We start from the raw sequence: 22,337 nt of genomic DNA on the forward strand, positions 1-22,337 counted from the left end.
AGCACTGCGCTGAGAATTGATTGGTTCCCAAGACTGGTCCTGAACAATGTTAGAAAATGCAACTTTTCTTTGGACCCTCCCATTCCTTTCATGTTTGAATCTAAAGGAATCTGTGATGGGCCTTGTGATGGTGAAGAGGAAGGCATCGTGTCTCCAGGAAGCCCTGTCGTCTCACTGGGGGGAATTGGCCAGGGGGCCTTCTGACACAGCCTGGTGGGAGGGGCTCCTGTACCGATAATTATGATACAAGAGCTCCAACTTAACTCAACATCGCTATGAACAATTCGATGTGCCAAGTTATTTTACTTTACTTACTCAAACTTTACTCACATCTTTGAGAAGCCCTGTGAGATCCATGTACCTATGCTACTCTGCATGTAGCAGGAAATGGAGGCTGGCAGAGACAAGTGGGGAACCTGCCGGGCAAACTTGGAGTTGAGGATCCTTGAGGATCCCGGAGGGAAACTGTGCTGAAGCATCCATTACAAAGATGCCTGCAGTGCATTTTCATGATCTACCTAGGAGAACTACATCTTGGACCACCGTCTCCTCAGTTCAGTAGGAATACTTGTTTTAGAAGGGATATTGACTTTGTATATCTGTCTCTCTAAATTTGGGGAGCTTCTAAGTAGAGGTTTTAAAATCCTTTTCTTAATTACATTTTCCATACAGCGCCATTGGGAGTTGGTTTACTTTCAGATTTTTGGGGCCTTTGAGAGTAGACATGTCAGATAAGCATCAGATTATTAAATGAATTTAGCTCAATAGACAGAGTTGCCTCATGGGAAAAGTCCTTTGTCTTTGTAATTCAACTGCCATGATTACACAATGCAAGATTTTTCCTAGAGTAAACTAAATTACAGAAGGCCAGACTTGAGAATTAAAGGAGGATATAAAATAAGATGTGGGTGAAGACCTCGAAGGATTGAAGTTCCCTCTAACAGATTAGAGATATTTGTTGCAAATGGTTGCCCATCCCATTTTTGCTTTGTTTTAACATCCTAAACTTCTTGGATTACCTCATGGTCAATAGGCAGAAATCCATCATAAAAATGAGAAGAAAAAAAAAGAAAAAGAAGTGGACTGTGTGCAAATATAGGCAAATTTTTCCTGCTGAGACCATGTTTGTCTTTTGACAAGATGTTTGCCTGGGCATCCATCTTTGTTTTCTTGGTGTAAGTGAACATGGATAGTCTAAATTAACCTCAGAGAGTAAAGGCAGACAGCTGCCTCCTCAGGTGACTTCTCCCAGTTTTTGATATTTGCCACTTCTTCCTCTTGGAAGTTACCCACATCAGTTAAAAGGAGGTGTAGAGTGAGTATCATTCACTCTGAAAGTCATACCTGTGGTTCCGATTCTAAGTTGATTTTGAAAGGATGAGCCCTCCCATCTTCAGTTACCTGTGGAGACCATAAGCGAGTTTCCGCCCTGTAAATAAAATAAGTTCATAAATTCCAACTTCTAATACACTTCCGGTTTTAGCACCCTACAATTTCCTATGACATTTGTGAAAATACTACTATTCCACAGTAATTTAATAATTTAAGCAAAAGCAATATTCCTGGCTCACTATTCTGTATTCTCCCATCTAATTAGTCTTACATATTTAGTGTACTTTGGGGGAAACTTGAACGGATCAAGATGGGCTGCTATGGACTGTTTGTAATCTGCCCCATCCCTACTCCCCTCCCCAAATCATATGTTGAAACCCTAATCCCCAGCGTGATGGTAATTGGAGTTGGGGCCTTTGGAGGGAAATTAGGGTTAGGTTAGTTTATGAGTATAGTGGAATTCATGCCCTTCTAAACAGAGGGAGAGACACAAAATCTGTGTGTGTTTTTGGGACAGCCAGGAAGAGGCCTCTCACAGAGAACCTGAGCATGCTGGCATCCTTATCTCAGACTCGCAGTCTCCAGAACCACGAGAAATCAGTGCTTGGTATTTAAGCCACTGAGTCATTCCGTGGTATTTCTGGTATAGTGACCCAAACTGACTGAGGCAAAGACATTGTGTAATTTCTGGAGAAAGTAGGTGTCCAGTGCACGCGGAAATCAGTATAGGAGGGTGATTCTGCAGGGACCTCCTGTTCATGACTCAGGGCAAGCTTCCAGGACCCCTCTAACTCCCTGCTAGCCTACTCAGGCCACCAAAGGAGAAGGGGAGTGACTGGCAAGGTGGATTTGCTGTTGGCATCAAGGATCTGCGCTTTGTGCAATCCTTTTTATGGATCTGTCTGGGACCATGCGCTTGGCAGGTACACGGGTTATGCACAGACAGGGAAGGCGCCCGTTTTACCCCATCAGATGGCAGATCAACTGTGTGCCTTCTGTACCAGCAGGGGAGATGGTGAATCCCACATCAGCCAGATAAGCACACTAACAACCACTGTCAAATAACATTATTCCTACCGTTGTCTCATATCAGGTTCAATGACCTAATCCTGTTTTTGGTCAGAAATGGCTCATCATCTAACGCACTCATGCACACACACTCTCACACCTTGCGAGATTCTTCTGAGCTGAATTCTGTACAAAACAGCCAATGGCCTGCAGCATATCAGCAACCCATTTTTCACATGATCCTATTTTGTCAAGCCAAGAGATTCTTTTAGGAGAATCTTTGAATTCCATTTTCTACCACATTTAGAACAGCAGGCAGCTGGCCATGCTGTGTCGTGTTCCCGTGGCCAATACCTTTTATGGTTCTTTTTTTCACTGTCAATGAACTAGATCAGTCCAGGAAAAAAATTCCATTAGCCTCTTTCACTATCCTGACATCCGGAGGAGTTCCTTTTAGAAACGGTTTGTTAACAACGACTAGACGTACGGATGTCAGGAAACAGCAGGCCAAAGTGGCTAACCTATGAAAAAGCCAGTCAGACGCCTAGTTTCCGTGACACCCTTCTCGCAGGGAGCATGACGTCATTATCGTTTTGGTTCAGGCTCTCCTGCCACACAGATCACATTTGAGCACCCTCAGTCAAAGAGCACCTGTCAATCTTGAGGCACAGCTGGTGTGCCGCCGCTTTGATCCTGTCCTGTGCGTCCGCGTGAGTCATGGACTCCGTGCCGAAGCCGTCAATGGCCAGGATGACGTCCCCGGGACACAGGTTGGCGGCTGCCGCCTTGCTCCCGGGAGTGATCTGGAAGAAATCACGGCGCCACTTAAAAACATAAAATCAGCATTGTGCAGATATCTTGAGTTTTGTGCCTGACATCTGTATTTTAGCTTGGAAACACTCTGATTTCCTGGGTAGGCAATCCTAACTCTAACTTACAGTAACTCTGAATTGATCAATTGTGTTAGCTCTCTTTTCCCATCATGGGAAACAACTTTGTTTCTTACAAACCGCATTTCATTCACCATGACACGTCTTATTCTTTGTAAAACACCTTCCTGTCTCCCTGTTTGAATCATATTTCCTTTGCTTTAAACAAAATCATTTTTTGTTTTTCCTTTTAGGTTTCTTTTGTCAACCCAAATGATTTGGGAATAGAACTTTACAGAATTTAGGGGATTTTGTATTTGAACTGAAACGGCTTTAGCATCCCTGTAAGTTATGATTCACTCAGGGGTTACTTGGGATGTGGAAATGGAAAGAGAATCACTTTGGAGTTAATATGAATAACCCACATAATAAATCCAATGGTAACTTTTATGAACTCTTCAGAGGGCTAAAGGCAACCAACTGGCCTGCAATTTTAGGAAAGACAGGTGCCTCCAAGGAAAGCACACTGTAAGCATGGGCTACCCGCAGTTAGAGCAAGGAGGAGATGGGGCCACCACACCAGTGTTAGGAAGAAGTCAAGTGAAATTATGAACACATTGCTAAAGTCTGAGTGTGAGTTAGTATGGAGCGTCTAGAATCCCTGGGAACTGCAGACACAGGGGAAGTTTGTAACCATCCAGTCTCTTCTTCATGAATGGAGAACAGATGGGACAAATAGAAAACAACTAATAAGATGCAACATTTTATTATGTAAGTGAAATAAGCCAGTCAGAGAAGATAGGTATCATGTGATCTCACTCTTGTGGAATCTACTGGACAACATAAGTGGATGAACCAATAGATCCAGAGACACAGCAGCATGGAGCCGACCCCAGAATCTCAGAGGGAAGGTGGGGGTGAGGTGTGGTGGGGAGAGATTAACTGGGGAACTTATATTTATATACGCATAGCCCATGGACACAGATTCCAATGTGACGAAGGCCTGGGAGGAGTGGGTGCCGGGTGGAGGGGGTCCATGGGGAAAAAAGGGGGACACCTGTAATACTTTGTTTCTTTTTCTTTTGTGCCTGAAGATTAGTGCCATTCATGTCAACCTATCATCGTTACATTTGCAAGTTCCCACTATTTAGAGCAGAATAATACATACCGTATTTTCCGGCGTATAAGACGACCCCCTAATTTTACAGTTAAAACATAGGTTTAGGCCTATATTCGCTGTATAAGACTACCCCCCACTTCAAAGAAAAGACTTACTTTGCCGTCAAGATCTGCAGGTAATTTTTGTGCAATTTTGGTCTTTTGCCCCCGATTTTCGGTTGACTTTTTTTTTCATTTCAAAAGTCGTCTTATAAGGCGGAAAATATGGTACATAGAGCTTGACTTAAGTCTGAAACTGCTCCAGGAATAAACTTGACTGTTCCTAATGTTTTACCTGAGGCTTAGTCATTGGCCCATTGCCCCACCTACCCCCTGCATTTTTTTAAGTCTGCCTATTAACTCTATTTCACTTTGTGGCTCTAAGGGAGATCCAAGATTCATCTAAATAAGCAAAATTGCTAAAATAGTAAATCCCCATGTGCCCTTGATCTTCAGTTCCATCACTGAGATGCTGGCGGGACCGTGAACTCTGTGATCACGGTGCTGCAGTGGTCCTGGCCACTTTCCATTAGGGATAGTTGATGGGCCGAACCCGATTTGGCTCAATGGTAGAGCGTCTGTCTGCGGACTGAAAGGTCCCAGGTTTGATTCCGGTCAGAGGCATGTACGTTGGTTGCGGGCACATCCCCAGTAGGGGGTGTGCAAGAGGCAGCTGGTCGATGTTTCTCTCTCATCGATGTTCCTAGCTCTCCATCTCTCTCCCTTTCTCTCTGTAAAAAAATCAATAAAATATATTAAAGTATGTCATTTCCTATTAAAAAAAAAAAAAGATACTTGATGGGATCTGGGTGAAGGCAATTGGGGATGTGACATTTCAGAGGCATTTCATAGATGGTTTCCATTTAGAAATTCTCCCAAACCCAGAACTGTTAGAAGAATAACACATTTCCAGCCCCGATGTGACTTGTAGGGATAAAAATAATCTTAAACTTTTAATTTTCTCTAGCTAGAGTTCATTAAAAACCAGTACTATCTAATTTTTAAAATTCTAAGATCAGAATGCTTTTCTTTGAGTCAAAGCATGAGAAAATATGGCTTAATGTACAATACATGCTTTTCAAACCTCATGAGGCTTTTCTAATATAATCAGATAGATTTGAGTGATCTGACACTCACTCTCGCTTTAGAAAAGGCTAACTTTTATTTATTTACTTATTTATTTATTTATTTTTTAATATTTTATTGATTTTGTACAGAGAGGAAGGGAGAGAGATAGAGAGTTAGAAACATCGATGCGAGAGAGTCATCGATCTTGCACACCCCCTACTGGGGATATGCCCGCAACCAAGGTACATGCTCTTGACCGGAATCGAACCCGGGACCTTTCAGTCCCCAAGCCGACGCTCTATCCATTGAGCCAAACCAGCCTCGGCAAAAAAGGCTAACTTTTAGCTTTGGTTAGGACGAGTGAGTGGAAGGTAGAGTTGTGTGTGCATCTGTTTATATAAATTTTAAACAAAGACATCTGGTGTGCTGAACTTAGATACTGAATATTCTAAACGTTATAAACAGTGTTGATATGGATGTTAATAACACTATTTTATATTTACCCCAAAATATTGCATTTGCAAAGCTCTTTCTAATAAATCTGGCCACTGCTCTAAGACAGGCTGGGCAAGGAAGACTGCCCCTATTTTCAGAGGAGTGTCTAAGCAACCCCGTGGCTTCTTCACTAAAGTTGGGAGCAGCTGTACACAGCTCTGACACCAGATGTTTCAGAGGTCAATAGGCAAGATGGTTGATAGTGATGGCCAGAGCCCACTTCAACCCGCATGTCCTGGGATCTCCAAGGCGAGAGTCGGTAAGAAAGAAAAAAGTATGTGGAGAGAGGGATGAGACAGAAGGAGAAAACACTGTTCTTCACTCCTTCCAAGTTCTCAAGTTCAATTGGCCTAGTGATCAGAAAATGACCACTACATTGGTTTGGTTTTAGTAAGTTAAACTATATGTTTAATCTCAAGAATATATTATTTCCATGCATTACTTGATGTTATTATATTATTACTAACATGTTTTCCCAAATTAGGAGAAAAGTGAGCTAAAATGAAGTAAAGAGTTTTCAATGGATTATTTATTATCCAGGTCAGTAGGGCCTTCAATGTCAAAAGCATTGGAGAGACCATTGGAGCTAGTTCTGCCATCAATTCCTGAGCGCCATGTTTTCAGACCTGTCTGATTCGAAGGACCCCCTGGGGTCCTTGCTGATCATAGACTCCCACCCACTCTAGATGTCTGGAATCACAAACAGAAGCTCTGGCAGAGAGACTAGGGAATGTGTGTTTCTAACAAGTGCCTCAGATGATTTTCATTATCACATCAACCTATTACTTGGATATGTTTGGAAAAAAGTAATTTAAAACAGAGATGAAACATCTGTAATGTTCTGTTTACTGTGGGAGACACAAGGGAAGTCCAGGATATGGCCCTTATGGGATTTTTATGTTGATAATAAAAATGATTGAAATAGTTATGGAGCAAGACAAGTATAGACTGCTGGGCTTATGGGGGGGGGGGCATGTTGAAAAACCCCATTATTTGGTTGTTCTCCCTTGACTACAAATAAACTCCAGTGCCTCTCCTGGCATTCAAACCCTCTAGCATCCACAGTCTACATCTCTAGAGCCATACCCACACCACTTAAACCCAGAATCTCTGTAAGTAGTACCTGGGCATGAGTATGAACTAAAGTTATCAAAAATTATCTGGGTGAGTCTAATGTGCAGCCAGGTTTGAGAACTATTATAATACTAGAGGTCTGTTGCAGGAAGATTTCTGCAAGAATAAGGCTTCCTAGGGCCTCTTCCTGTAAGAATGGGGCTTCCTGTGGCTAGAGTGGTGGGCTCGCTCCCTTTTTGGCTGCTTCACTCCTTTCTCCACTGCTTTGCTCCCTTCTGTAGTGCTTGACTTCCTTCTATGCCTGCATATGCAAATTAACCAACATTTTTGTTGGATTAATTTGCATACTCGCTCCTGAGTGGCTAGTGGGCATAGTGGAGGGACAGTCAATTTACATTTTCTCTTTTATTAGTGTAGATTTCTAGAGGTCCAGTGCACTTGGCCTGTAAGGATTGGGCCGAAACCGGCTCTCCAACATCCCTGGAGGGGTCCTGGATTGCGAGAGAACGGTTTTTCGGGTGATGCATCCCAGAATTGGGCTCCCTCCTCTCTACTTCCAGGTATGTTATCCAAGAACTGCAGCTGCCAAGTCACCGCAGCTCAGCAGCTCCTGCATTGAGCATCTGCCCCCTGGTGGTCAGTGTGTCATGGCTATTGGTTGGAGCTCTACCCCCTGGCGGTCATTGTATAGTATAGCTACCAGCTGCTTAGCTGGTCAATTAGTCATATATATATGTTGTTATTGATTTTGTATTATTATTGGAGAACTATGATCTCACTGAATTCTCAAGATGATCTTTTAAGGTGAGAAAACTGATGCTCAGAAAGTATAAGGAACTTGTCTAAGGTCACACATGCAGTGAAAATCTGAATTTCCCTCATGGATCTGGGTAACTTTACAACCCAAGCTCCTCCACTATCCCATCATGCCACTCCTGAAGGTACTCTCTCTCTCTCTGCCTGACTCCTCCTATCTCTTTGGTCATGCTTCATTTCATGGAGCCCTGAACAGGTTCTATCACAGTGGTTTATGCAAATGTCCTTTCTCTTCTACTGATACGTGAGCTTCTCAGGGCATAGAAACCAATTAAGTTATGATGGCATCCCCAACAGTGTCTTCCACATGCACTTAATAGATATTTATGGGATGGATGAATGTTATGCATATAGGAACCAGCACTTCCATGCAAACACGTCTTTGGCAGAACAATTAAACAGATTTTTAATCACATCAACTTTCCTGCTACACTTGAATCCTGGAAAGGAATTGCCTTCAGCTGTACACATTTCTTTCTAAAAGTTCAAATTTCAAATACAGTTTATGTTAAAGAAATACACATTTCTATGGTAAAGCCCGAAACTCAAGATTGCATCAACATTGCCTGTGTTGGTACCCAAGTGCTCATAACATTCTCAGTTGCTGTGATCTTGAACCTGGGTGTGCTCTGAATTGAAAGGAGGGAGAAGGGCAGGAGGGGAAGAGGAATTGAGTGGGAGAGGACATGCTGGCAGCAGATGTATACAATAATTCTCTATCATGTGCACAAACGAACCTTGCACTTTATTCCACATTGGACCCTTTGTGAAAACAAATGATCTGTAACTTGGCAGTGATAGTAGATCCACCTTCTGGGTGGTCCACACACTTCAAAAAGAAAGACTCCTTAGAATCTTCCTGCCAAGAAAAGAGACACTGCTCACGTAGAGATTGAGCCCAGAGCTTTCTTCTGTGGAACACGTAGGCCAGGTACATATGGTGGCTGCAAAAACTTCCCACTCCTCCAGGCTCAACACCACAGCATAACTTATGTTGCACAAAGTCAAGTCACCTATTGGTTAGAAATTGCTCTTCTAAAGATTGTGCGTGTCATTTTGCTCAAGTTTTTGAGAATGTCTGGTCTTTGATATACCTTACTTCTAATGTTCTTTTTTATGATATAATGATCAACCTGACAGATCAATTAGATTGTAAGCAATGGTGGGGTGTATTTCAGTGGATGGAGAGAGTGACATTGATAACCCGGTGCCCCAGCCCTGGTCTAGCAGAGGATCATTATCTAGCAGCAAGGCTGAGTCCAGACATGTATTGTGAGAGGGAGGGAGGTGGGGGTGGCTGGTAGGAGGATAAACATGGATTTAATTGACTTGAGGAATTCATCTGACTTATGGGACTTTTTTGTGGCATTAAATGGAAGCATTAGTATCTCAGTTCTTTGCATATGTATCTAAAATAGACAAATCAATTAACAAAATAATTGCCATTCATCTTTATCATGGGGTATTTTTGAGGACACAATCTGCACTTATTTGTGATAGCTTTGTTGAAAAGTGAGCAGTTTAGTCAATCATTCATGTTGTGTCATATTGATTCTGTAACATATGTGATGTACAAAGCACTGTCCTCAGCACCGAGTAACCCCCAGATTTGAAAGTTCTTGCCCTTGAGGGGCATGAGTTTTGTGCAATACAGATGTGGTATCAGGTGAGATATGAAGAGAGGTCATAGATCAGAAGCTATGGTAGTCAAAGGGGCATAATGCTATTTGACTAGGTTACCATAAACCTAGAGGGCAGTGGGGTGGAGTAGGGAAGAGACTTCTGGAGGAAAATAGAGAATCAAAGATTTGTTAGAGAAATCATGACTAGTCCAGAGTCACGGCACTGCTGCCTATTGATGGGTGGGAGGAGAGCCAGAGAGGGAGGAAATGGAGTTAGAAACTCAAGTTGGGAGAGAGGGTGAAAGCCCTAAGTGTGTAAAGACCACACATTTTATTCACTACTAGAGGCTCGGTGCACGGATTCATGCACCCATGGGGTCCCTGGGCCTGGCCTGCAGGGACTGGGCTGAAACTGGCAGTTTAACATCCCCTGAGGAGTCCCGGGTGTGAGAGGGCACTCTGCAAAGCTGCTGTTGCTTGGCAGCTCCTGCATTGAGCATCTGCCTCCTGGTAGTCAGTGCATGTCATAGCTACCGGCTGGTCAGCTGGTCAGCTGGTTGCTTAGGCATATATATATATATATATATATATATATATATATATATATACACACACACACACACACACACACACACACACACACACTCTGGTGATGCTACTGAGGGGTGTATAAGAATGGGGAAGATAGGAGCAACCTTGCATCTCCCAAAGATGGCTGGGAAGGACTCGCAGGGTGAATTGGGGAGGGAGACTAACAGCTCAGTGGGACGTTATGAAATCTTGAAGAGGTACAGTGGTAGAAACAAAGAAAAGTGGTAGATGTTAAGATAGAGAATCAACAGAATTAGGTGATGGATTGGATGGCACTAAGCACCCATTGGAAATCCCTGTACGGCAAGCAGATTTTTCTCCCATGTGTGGACTTCAGAGGGCAGACTTGGGAGGCCGGTAGACCTGGCATCAGTGCTGCTCCCCCCCCCCCCCCCCTTGTCCTCAGCAGGCTGAAGAATCTCTCCAGGCCTCCCCCTCCTCATCTGTGAAAAGGGATAATAGCGCTCCTGTTCTCATTGGATTATGGTGAGATGGGAGTGAGTCTGTGGCTATACATAGAGGGTGTAGAAGAGAGCGTGGCAGGCAACCTTCTTCACTTCCTTCCCACATCAGATAAAGATTCTAAAAGTAATAGAAGAATCCTACTACCTACGGACAACAATGATCATTGCTTTTTTGCAATATCTTCTAGTCTTTTTCCAAAGGATTTTTAGTATTCTTACAGTTTCAGTGGAAATAGACTCAATTAGGTGGTATGCTAAGGCGAAGAAGTTCATGTGGATGTGTTTTCATTTATTCAACACAAATCTCCTACGCTTTGGGGGATCACTGGAATCCAGAACAGTTTAGTTTTGCCTGCCTCTACCTGCCTCCTTGAGTGAAGTACACCGAAGAGAAGAGGCACGGTCAAATGAACAAGCATGCATGGCGCTGCACTGCTATTGAATCAAGCTCCACAATGATCGATACAATAAGTAATGAGTTCAACATTCAAGCCAGTGTTGGCCTCCCAGGCAATAATTGTCATCATGTCAAATATGTTTACAAAGAGCGCCTGCCGCCCAGCCCCAGAATGTACGCACGGCTTTAAATAAACATTGTTCCAAATGTCAACAGCTCGACTTTCAAGCGAGCGATGAATCACATTGATGTGCTGCAGAGCCATAGCGGGAACCCTCCTCCCTTCGTAAATTACTTAATTATTTCTTTAGGGCTCGATATCAATATGATTTATCTTTTGTTAGAACTCAAAAGCTCATTTCATTGACTATAAACAAATGAGAATGAGACGTCAGAAACGTTAAAAATACTTCTCAGCAGAGATAATGGAAACTGTTTTCTTGGGGAAATCCATAAAAGGCGTTGCTTGGCCCAGATCACCAGACCATTTTCTGCTTAGTTTACGTTGGGACATTTTGGGGGGAGGTATGTTGAGGTTTCATGTCTCATACAAAAAATGCATGTCAGATGTGTTTATATGCTTTTGAAAAAATGTAAATCAAAGCTTGAAATGTTCTATGCTGTGCCTTTGTATGATACATGTTTAAAGGTATTAAAAAAAAAGAAATTGGTTCCCAAATCTCATAGACATATAAGAAGAACAGAATTCAAAAGGTATTATCTTGTTCAAAAATCTACGTGAGTAAATCAGATTATAAAGTACACATTTATTAGATGCAGTATAAGCCATAAGGAAGAGAAGAAAACAAAGCATAAAAGTATTAGGTTTACTATGGTTTATATGTGATGATAGAAATAATTTTCTTTTAAGACAAATACTTGTGTTAGAAAGAAATCATCTCTAGACTAAGTAGAAGTTTATGGGGAGGACAGAAACCCCCGGAGTTTCCTTTTCCTTTCCCTCTGATTAGACAACACTGTACAGAATATTGAGTAAGAAAAGCTTGACTTTAATAACAGTAAAGCATTCTTTTCAGAGTTATTAGGCTGAATGCTGATTTTTCCATCAGATAAACGAAACTCTCTGACCCGTTTTCTTCGTAGTTTCAGTTGTAGGTGCTGATGTCTCAGCCAAGTTCCCAGCTTTGGAAAAATATTTACTCAAAATGCCTGGAAACCTAGGGATACAGCTTAGCAATGTTTTCCCTGTCTGGGCTGATAAGAGTGGTTCCAGCTTGGCGGACCCAGGTAGCGCAGCCTGGCTGCAGTTTTCCTCCAGACAAGCCACAGCCTCCAGTGCCATCCTTTCTCTCTCCTTCCAGGGTCCCCATCTCTCCCTCCAGCGCCCCATCTCTCTTTCCTGCACCCCCCACTGTGACTGGAAGGAGAGCAGAGTGGAGGGTGGAGGGCAGAGGACACTTGCCCTCGCAGCCTCGCCCTCTCTGAGCCCAGAGGAAACATGCTGGGGAAAGTTGCTGGGGATGAGAGGATGCAGGCAGACCAGTGGGGCCAACAGGTCAATTCTCTCAGCTGCTCTGCATCCTCCAAACCTCACATTGCCAAGTTGCGACCCAGTCCCAGGCAGAGGACCCACCCAGCGCACCAGGCTCCCTGGCCACCCCGCGCTCCCCAGGCCCCGCCTGGCAGCAGCAGCAGGAGGGCGGCCGCCTACCCTTGTGATGAGCAGAGGCTGGTTGAAGTCGATGCCCCCTGAGAGCCGGAAGCCCCAGGGCGCGGGGCCAGGCAGGACCACGTTCTGGGGCATGGTGCCTTCTGTGCCTTCTTCCTCGGGCGGGTGGGGGCGCGGCGAGTGGTGGCCCTGCGCACAGCGAGAGTCTCCAAGCCGGATGGATGGACAGCCCTCGGTGCGCCCCGGGCAGTGTCCTCGCTGGGACCCGCCCGGAGCTTTATCCCCGCTCCCCGGTGACGTCACGGCCCCCTCCCCCCAGGAGAGCTCCAACTTTGGAAGAAAGAGACGCCGCCCCGGGGAGCTCAGGGCGCAGGGCTGCGTGCAGCCTCCAGGTCCGCAGCGGGCGCTGCTGGCGCTGCGGAGGCTTCAGGCTTCGGGTTACAGCTCCCATCCCTCCCTTCCAGTCACACCTGTCCGCCCGTTTATTTTCAGCGGGGCACTCCTTTCGAAGTGAAAAGCAGCTAAACCAAGGCCTCTCTCTGTGCTTCCATGAAAGTAAAACACAGCAGCATCAGTCCAGTGAGTTATTTGGCAATTTTGAACGCTGTCACATTTACGCACGAGCTGTGTGACCTTGGCTAAGTTACTGAATATATTTTTTAAAATGTATTTTTATTGATTTTTTATAGGAAGGGAGAGGGATAGAAGGGATAGAGAGCTAGAAACATCGATGAGAGAGAAACATTGACCAGCTGCCTCCTGCACCCCCCCACCCCCCCACTGGGGATGTGCCTGCAACCAAGGTACATGCCCTTGACCAGAATCGAACCTGGAACCCTTTAGCCCACAGACGGTCGCTCAATCCACTGAGCCAAACCGGTTTCGGCCTGAATATTCTTAAGTCGAGGTTTTCTCATCTGTAAAATAGGGGTGGTAATGGCCCTAACCAGTCTGGCTCAGGGGGTAGGGCGTTAGCCTGGGGACTGAAGGGTCCCGAGTTCAATTCTGGTCAAGGTCATATGCCTGGTTTGTGGCCTCAGGGAGCCGATCAATCTCTCATCATTGATGATCCTATCTCTCTTTCCCTCTTCCTTCCTGTTTGAAGTCAGGCAAAAATATATTTTTAAAAATAGGGGTAGTAATTGTACTTACATCATAGGTAGTAGCTGTACTTTCACTTACTATGGAAATTATTCCTCCACACAGTGAAATAGCGCAAACATGAGCCACTTCTGCACAGCATGGGTGCTCAGTTAAACACACACAGTCATACGTATTGATGGGTGTGCATAACATACTCAATATGCATTCAGTAGAGTCTACATTTATTTGTTTAAAATGAAGAAATTTATTTATTTATTTATTTATTTTTAATATATTTTATTGATTTTTACAGAGAGGAAGAGAGAGGGATAGAGAGTTAGAAACATCGATGAGAAAGAGTCATCAATCAGCTGCCTCTTGCACACCCCCTACTGGGGATATGCCCGCAACCAAAGTACATGCCCTTGACCGGAATCGAACTCGGGACCTTTCAGTCCCTCAGGCGACGCTCTATCCATTGAGCCAAACCAGTTTCGGCTAAAATGAAGAAATTTAAAAGCGACAATGTCATGCAATCATGTTCCCAGTCCAATGAACCTTCTAAAAATACATAGGAGTAGCAGCCGATAAATCAATAGACTGGAAATATATCGGATCTAGTAATAATTAATGTCGTTTTTAAACATTCGTTTAAAATCTTGCTTGGCGTTGACTTGTATTGACATAACCTTCAAACACGTGGTATCTACAGAACGTGTGAAGTGCAATTAACAAGTTTTGCTTGAAAAAGTTTGTGTTTGGTTTGGTTTTTGTTGCAAAACTAGGGCTAAGAAGATGGCCGATGAAGAGCATATTCGGCACTGCATGCTTTACGAGTTCCAATTAGGAAGAAAAGCAAGTGAGGCTGCAAAAAACATCTGTAGTGCTCTTGGTCAAGATGCAGTTAGCGCCAGAAAATGCCAGCGTTGGTTTGAGAAATTTCGCGAGGGAAATTTTTCGTTAGATGACAAGAGTGGTCGAGGCTGTGTGTCCAATTTTGATCAAGAAGCTCTTCAAGTTCTTTTGGTGCAAAATCCTCAAATTACCCAACAAGAGCTTGCGACAACTTTAAATTGTTCACAAAAAACAATTTCCAATCAATTGCGTGCACTTGGCAAAGTCCAAAAGTTTGGAAAATGGGTTCCTCATGAGTTGACCGACAACAACTGTAATCAAAGAGTCACAATTTGCAGTTCGCTCCTCTCTCGTCAAAACCGTTTGCCGTTTTTAGAGCAAATTGTTACCGGAGATGAACAATGGGTGCTGTATGTTAATTTGAAAAGGCGGCCTCAATGGTTGGACAAAAATGAGGCTCCACAGCCCACGCCAAAACCTGACTTGCATGCGAAAAAAGTGATGTTGTGTGTTTGGTGGAATTTTAAAGGAATTCTTCATTATGAACTTTTACCATCTAACCAAACCATTACAAGTGCAGTGTATAGTGCCCAATTGGAAAAGTTAGCCCAAGCTTTAAGAGAAAAAGAACCCGCGCTGATTAATTGGAAGGGCGTAATTCTTCACCACGATAACGCACGACCACATACTGCAAGAATCACTGCTGAAAAACTGCGCCAGTTGGAATGGGAAGTTCTCCCTCAACCTGCATATTCTCCTGATATTGCCCCTTCCGATTACCATTTGTTTCGTTTTTTGCGAAACTTTCTTCTTGGAAAAAAGTTTAATAATGAAGAATGCCTCAAAAATGCATTGACCGAATTTTTTGCATCAAAATCACAAGAATTTTACAACAGAGGGATTAAAATGCTTCCTGAGCATTGGGCACAAGTAGTAGAAAACAATGGCAACTATATTGTTGATTAAATTTTGTTGTATTGTTTAAATAAATTCGATTTAAAAAAAAGTATTAGAAAACGACATTAATTATTACTAGACCTAATATTTTCATTTTGATTGGAGCAATTATCACCTCTTTTGAATGCAGTCCCTAAGCTTACGTTTTTGACACATGGGAAGTGAGCAGAACAGAAACCTAGGAGTTGAGACTGTCCTGGGTGGACGCGACAGGCAGAGTGAGGGTGGGGAGTGGGGTGCTGGGTCAGAGGACCCCAAACCCGAAGCATGTGCCCAGGAGAGAAGGAGGGATTCCATGAGTACCAGGCGGTCCTGGTGCTGTGGTGATTGCCTTGTGCATGTGATTCTTCTTCATCCTGACAAATCAGATTGCTGTTATTAGTCCCATCTCTCTCTCTCTCTCTCTCTCTCTCTCTCTCTCTCTCTCTCTCTCTCTCTCTCTCTCAGATAAGGAAATCACTTCCTCGAAGTTGAGTAACTTATATAATTGTCTGCTGGTGCAAATACAATTCAACCTGTGCAAAACCAACCTATCGTTGTTGTTACTCACACCAAACTGATTCCTGGCCCCTGTGGCTTCCTCTCTCCCTCCTCCCTCCCTCCCTCCTTTCCTTCCTTTCTTTCTTCCTTCCTTCCTTCCTTCCTTCCTTCCTTCCTTCCTTCCTTCCTTCCTTTCCTTCCTTTCTTTCTTCCTTCCTTCCTTCCTTCCTTCCTTCCTTCCTTCCTTCCTTCCTTCCTTCCTTCCTTTCCTTTTTTTCTTTCTTTCTAATATATTTTGGCTGCCTCCTGCACACCCCCCTTCTGGGGAATCAAGCCCACAACCCGGGCATGTTTCCTTTACCGGAATCAAACCCTAGACCCTTCACTCTGCAGGCTGATGCTCTATTCGCTGAGCCAAACCAGCTAGATCCTGTGCCTTTCTTTTTCTTTCCCTTCTTTTCTTTCCTTTTTTCCTTTCTTGTCTTTTCTTTCTTTTTACGTTACTGATAGAGAGAGAAAGAGAGAGAGAGAGAGAGAGAGAGAGAGAGAGAGAGAGAGAGATACATTGATTTTGTTGTTCCACTTATCTATGCATTCATTGGTTGATTTTCATATGTTCCCTCACTGGGGATGAAACCCGCAACCTTTGGCTACTCAGCTGAGGGCCTCTGTGACTTTCTGTTTATTTATTTATTTTCTACCACTGTTCCAGGCTTTTGGAATTATAAATTTTCCCTCTATTAAAAATTTCTATATAGCAAATGTTGCTATGTATTGTGGTTTCATTCACGAATTCATTCAGTAAACTTTTGTTGAGCATCAATGACATGCCAGGCACTGGGAATGCGAAGACCCACTTTCTGTCCTCTAGGCTGTCATAAAATAAGGAAGCTGGAGATGTGAAATGTGATCACATAATGTGATGCACACTGGGACAGCATTGTGTACTAGTATAGTGATGGAATAAGAATGAAGGGTGTAACCAACTCTCCTGGTAAAGGTGTCAGGGAAAGTTTCCAGAGGAAGACATGTTAGAACTGGATCATAAAGAGTAAATTTTCCAGGGCCTGGGAACTGGAATGGAAACAGGAAAGAGGATAATCAAGGCAGAAAGAGCTGTATGGGATGTGCAATGGCGGGAGGCAGGAAACATTGGGTGGGACAGGAGACAAAGGTCATAGCATTCAGAAGCTGTATTACGGGGTATGTTACGCTAATATTCCAACTTCATCCTATCGGAAGAATTTTAAGCAACATGTATCCTTTGCCTTTTAGAGGCTTCATTCTGGGAGGTGGAAGGGTGAATCACAATTGAAGGAGATAGGAAGAGAGGAGTCCAGTTAGAATGTACTGCAATAATCCAGGGGGAGATGTTGGTTTGGGCAGTGGGATGGAGGAGAGTGGGCAGACGTGTGAGTCATTAGGAAGGTAAATTGACACAACCTGGAGACAGATGTTACTTGGAGGATTAGGGAGAGGTTAGGAGATTTGGAAGGCTCCCCCAAGTCTTCACTGGGTATTATGGAAATGGTGGAATTAGTAATAAGGAGAAAATATATAAGAAGTACAGAAAGGCATTTTTGTTTTAATTATGGAATGGTAGGTAGAGTAAAGAAGAGTTTTGGTCATGCTGGGTTTGAAATACCAACAGCATAATAATAAAAACATAATACGCTCAGTGTCCGACCAATTGGTCAACTGTTGGTTGACTGCTCAACCAGTCACAATGATGGGCACTGACGAGCAGGGGGCCAATGCTCCAACCTGTAAGTTAGCTTGCTGCTGGGGTCCAGCCCATTGGGTCTGAGCTAGACAGTCCTGATTGCCAGCCAGGTCTAGGGACCCCACCCACACATGAATTTGTGCATAAGGCCTCTAGTAGTAGTAGTAGTAATCCTACATAATAATAGAGCAATATTCAAATTAAGCATCACTCTGCTATACCCACCTGCCAATCAGAAAGAGTATGCAAATTAACCCAACAAAGATGGAAGTTAATTTGCATCTGCAGAGGGAGGGAGGATTTAAGACTGAAGACAACATAGAAGGAAGAGGGAGAGAAAGTGGAAAGCACGACAGCTGTGGCTGCTGGAAGGAAAGCATTGTCAGCACGTGCGGGGTGGGGTAAGGTGTGCAGTGGTGGCTGCAGGCGCGGTGGGGCAGGTGGGACCAGAGGGGCATGCCCCACCCATCCTGCCCCACTCTGCCCGCCACAGCGGGAGAGGTGTGTGTGTGTGTGTGTGTGTGGGGGGGGTGGGGGGGAAGGTGGGGGCACAGGAAGGAAGCCCATGGGAACTCTTGCAGGAATATTTCTTCAGCAGGTGGGCTCTGACTTCTCTTCCCAGGTTGTTTTCTACACTTAAGATTTTTTTCTTTTCACCTCCCTCCCTCCCTCCCTCCCTCCCTCCCTCCCTCCCTCCCTCCCTCCCTCCCTCCCTTCCCTACCTATTTTTTTTCATTTGCCTGACTTTAAAGGAAGAGTATGTCTGTTTGAATCTGCAATTACCTTAACCAACGGTTCTGAATTTTGATAAGCATTAAAAGATTCTGGGTGATTATTAGAAATGCAAACTCCTGGGTTGCACTCTCAAGATATTTGAATTCAGTTGCTGGGGCCAAAATTTATTGTAGATGATCTGTGGACCACCCATTAAGAAATGATAATTCAAATCAACGTGTAGGATTATAATTTCTAATACTATGCTTTCGTATGTGCTCTTTTCTGGTATGTTCTCTCTTCTCTGTCACTTCCAACTTTCCACATTTTCTGAAATGACATGATTGACCACCTGTATCTATATTAAACTTTCTCTTTACTCAGCTCTTATTTCTAGTCAATATATCATGATTTTGAACTTAGCTATTTTCCATTTAACCAAGCACTTGGCAGTGTGTTAGGTGCTGGGGTTAAACAAAGCAACAGGCGTGGATCCGAACTTTGGGAGCATGAATTTTACAAGGATGACTTTTCAGGAGAGCTATTTTTGCATTCCCAGCCAGACAGTTGGCTCCTCCAGGACAGGGACTGTATTTCTTTGGAGTCTATCACAACTGCCATCCAATGCTGGGCCATGAGGAGGTGGTCAATAATTATTGATCAGTAGAAACATGTTTTGGCCTTGAGATTTTTTTTTTTTTTTTTTTTTTTTTTGCTTGGAGAAGCTAATTCTTCTGTCTCAGGTCTTCCTTCTACAATAGTCCTACAGAGAAGCACCTTCCCTGACAATTGCCGCTATGCCTATTGTTCACAGTTTCATCTCCTTCAACGTCACCTTTCTGTTGCTGTACTTGAATGTACTTGCTGGTTTGGCTGTGCAGACCAGCTTATCCAAGGGCCTGGGCAGCCAGCCAGTGCTCTCAGGCCCTTCCACACATTGTGTCTGACTTCCTCTTAGGTCCGAGCCCATGTGATTTCCATGCTTTGGAGGATTTGGGTCTCTGTGAAATCCCTTCTGGGGAATGAGCCAGGCTGAATCCCATGCTTTGTGTCTGCCCTCAGGGCTGCCAAGAAACCTTATTGTTTCATTCCCACATCGTCACACTCCTTGGGATGATGTGGTGGCTCCGCACAAGTTCATTTGGTATTCCTCACCAAAATGTCACTGAATTTTCCCATTGTTTGTATGGAATAACAGTCCTGGAAATCATTAGTATGCTAGAGACATGAACTGAGGCATTATGGGCTGAACAGCAAATAGGGGCCTTTCTTAGCAGCAGCTTTTACTGCTGGTGCTGTCATGTTGGTGCTAGTGCATTTGCAAATGCAGGGACAGAGAGATAGAGGAGAGGGGAGGAGAGAGGAGGGAAGGGGAAGAGAAGGAGGGAAGGGAGGAAAGGAGGGGAGAGGAGAGAGAAGAAGAGTTGGTCAGGTAGGGGAGATTTCAACATGTTTTCCCATTGAAGCAGCTTACCTGGAATATTCCCATCATTACTGGATTGTCTTTCTGGACTAATGACCTATTTCTGTTTATGTGAATTTGATCAGAAGATCTATCATAATATGTCTGACATTGTGATAAGCATTTAATGTGCTGATTTCTAGTTCTCAAAACAACCTTGTCAGACAAATATTATTATCCTAGGCTACAGAGACTGTGAGGAAGTGATACATTTATCTGAGATCTTATACCTGGTAAGACAGAGCTGGATTCAAACCTAGGTCTGCCCCTTTCGGTCACTTCCTGATTCTTCTTCTCTTCCATGTTGCCTCTTAATGAACGTTTGCTGGGGTTTATGAATTCAGCATGCTTTCAACAACCTGTACATACTGTTTAGTTCAATGGTTTGAAGTCATTGAAAAGCCAGCAGCTCTGTTCAAACTGAGTGTAGGCCTCCCTGGGGACTAAGATAGAGTCCTGGACCACTGTTCAAAGGGACTCCTCACAAGGTCAAAGTTGATCCCACTCAACGCAGCCTGTCAATGCAGCTGTCAGGATCCTAGAAATTCCTGCCTGAATGTGTCTCAAATCCTAGGCCCTGTATTCAGTCCACTGGAATTTTACTTGCTAAGGTTAACTGCCCTCCAACTCTCTCTCAATGTCCCTTCACTTCCTTTCTTTTTAAAAATATTTTTATTGATTTCAGAGAAAGGAAGGGAGAGGGAGAGAGAAACATCAATGATGAGAGAGAATCACCTATTGGCTGCCTCCTGCACACCCCCTACTGGGGACTGAGCCCACAACCCAGGCATGTGCCCTGACTGGGAATTGAATCATGAACCCCTGGTTTACAGGTTGACGCTCAGCCACTGAGCCATGCTGGCCAGGCTCCCTTCACTTTCTTAGTGGCACTAGAGAGCAAGCAGAAGAGCTGGGGTGTGTGGTTATAACACATACACATCTGAACCCGTGCTTCAGTAACAGAGACCATGTGTTTAGGGGCTTTTTTATTTGGAGTCCATTTATCATCACTATGAAAACATTTCAAATGAGAATGGAGTGAATGGAAACCTCAGGGGAGTGTGTAGGGAGCTCTCAGAGTGGATGACTGAATGCCTGGCCTGGGTTTAGTCACTCTGAAGGTTTGGAGCAAAGCACAAATGCTAGAGTTTAATCTATCACAGACACTTTGGCCCGGCCCTGAGCATTTCCACCTGTTTCACCACTGCGCTCCATGGCTGGTCTCTTAACAAATAAAACGTGTGTGTTCTGTACTCAACATGTCAGTTACGGAGAGAAAGGACCAAGCTCCATATATAGTCATTCCAGTGGAGTCTAGTTTTCTCTTTTTAAGACATGCTTTGACTTCTGGATGAAAACATATGGATAATAGCTAATGACTAATTACGCTGTGTAGTCCATATTTAAATTATATGGAAAATGCCATTCCTCTTCTAGCACAATGGGCTCAGCCTCCTTTAACGTGGGGGACACATTCTGGAGTGAAGGAGGAAGATCCTTCTGCCGTGTTTTACTCATTTTTTTTTTTTTTGACACTGCCCTGGAAATGAGCATTTTAGGTCCACGTGCTGGCTAAGTGGCAGTGGTTGGAGGGAAGGTCTTCTCTCTACAGGAACGCCATCTGCCAGGAAAATGCACTTGCTGCTCCCCCAGAACAGTGGAATCACTAGTGTTAGACAGAGACGTGGATGGTCATGGCACAAATTAAAACCAAACTCAGCGAAGGCCGTGGGCTTAGGCAGTCAGTTAAAACCATTCATCCCTTGGATCCTGTCATACCAGAATCTTCTGGATTTTCTGACAAATGTGATGCCCCTCATAGTCCCTCCTATAATTGCCCCTTCAATGTCAGTGATTCCCAGACTCATCTCATATTTGGAATATCACTGGGAGTTTCATGAAAACCCAAGGCTTTTCTACTTAAAAATTAAAGCCTGCCTCCCCCCATCAAATTTAGATCCCATTATTAGATATCCCCCCCTAGATGCAAGATCCATACATTGAAGCATCTATTTAACTTTTCTCTCAGAGGAACTCAAACTTAACTTGACCAATATCCCACTCTTTGGCTTAGTTCTCCCCACCTCCTGTTCTAGTGAAGAGCACCACCATGATAGTCATTCAAGGCTCTTCCACTCCTCCCCTCCAGTCCCCCACCTTCCCACCCCCACCAAACATATGACTGCTCTCGCCAAGACCCCTAGATGACCTCAGTCCATCACTAGCTCTTGTCCAGTGCCCACTCCTTTAGTTAAGGCACCTGCAGGTTCCTCCTAGGATGATTAGCATGGTCTCCCCTCTTCTCTCCTGGCTTTTTGGTTCCCCCTCCAGTTCACTCTGCACAATGCTGCCAAACCAATCTCTTCTCAAATAGAAGCGTATTCATGTACCTTATCTGTTTAAAATTCCTCATGGGCTCCCTAGTAGCATTCAGGATAAATATCAAACTCCTTAGCTGAGCTTATAAGGCCTCCATGCTCCGCCTTAAACCAGGTCTCTAGCCTCACAGTCCATACTTCTGACCAGGCACCTTTTTTCC

The 22,337-nt window shown here is 44.0% G+C and overlaps 1 protein-coding gene across 3 annotated transcripts in view; it reads right to left on the reverse strand.

The window, feature by feature from the left end:
- Nucleotides 1-12,923, reverse strand: part of PDLIM3 (PDZ and LIM domain 3) — a 29,659-nt gene extending 16,736 nt beyond the window's left edge. For all 3 annotated transcript variants that reach the window (XM_084876894.1, XM_084876892.1, XM_084876893.1), the window contains exons 1-3: nucleotides 12,567-12,923; nucleotides 2,992-3,143; nucleotides 1,345-1,429 (exon numbers count right to left, since the gene is read on the reverse strand). In XM_084876894.1, the coding sequence (XP_084733020.1) occupies nucleotides 1,345-1,429; nucleotides 2,992-3,143; nucleotides 12,567-12,659 (330 nt within the window). In that variant the 5' untranslated portion in view covers nucleotides 12,660-12,923. The remainder of the gene's footprint in view (nucleotides 1-1,344; nucleotides 1,430-2,991; nucleotides 3,144-12,566) is intronic.
- Nucleotides 12,924-22,337: the final 9,414 nt, after the last annotated feature.

The sequence above is a fragment of the Pipistrellus hanaki genome, assembly GCF_964339955.1.
Source record: "Pipistrellus hanaki genome assembly, chromosome: 3".
NCBI lineage: Eukaryota > Metazoa > Chordata > Mammalia > Chiroptera > Vespertilionidae > Pipistrellus > Pipistrellus hanaki.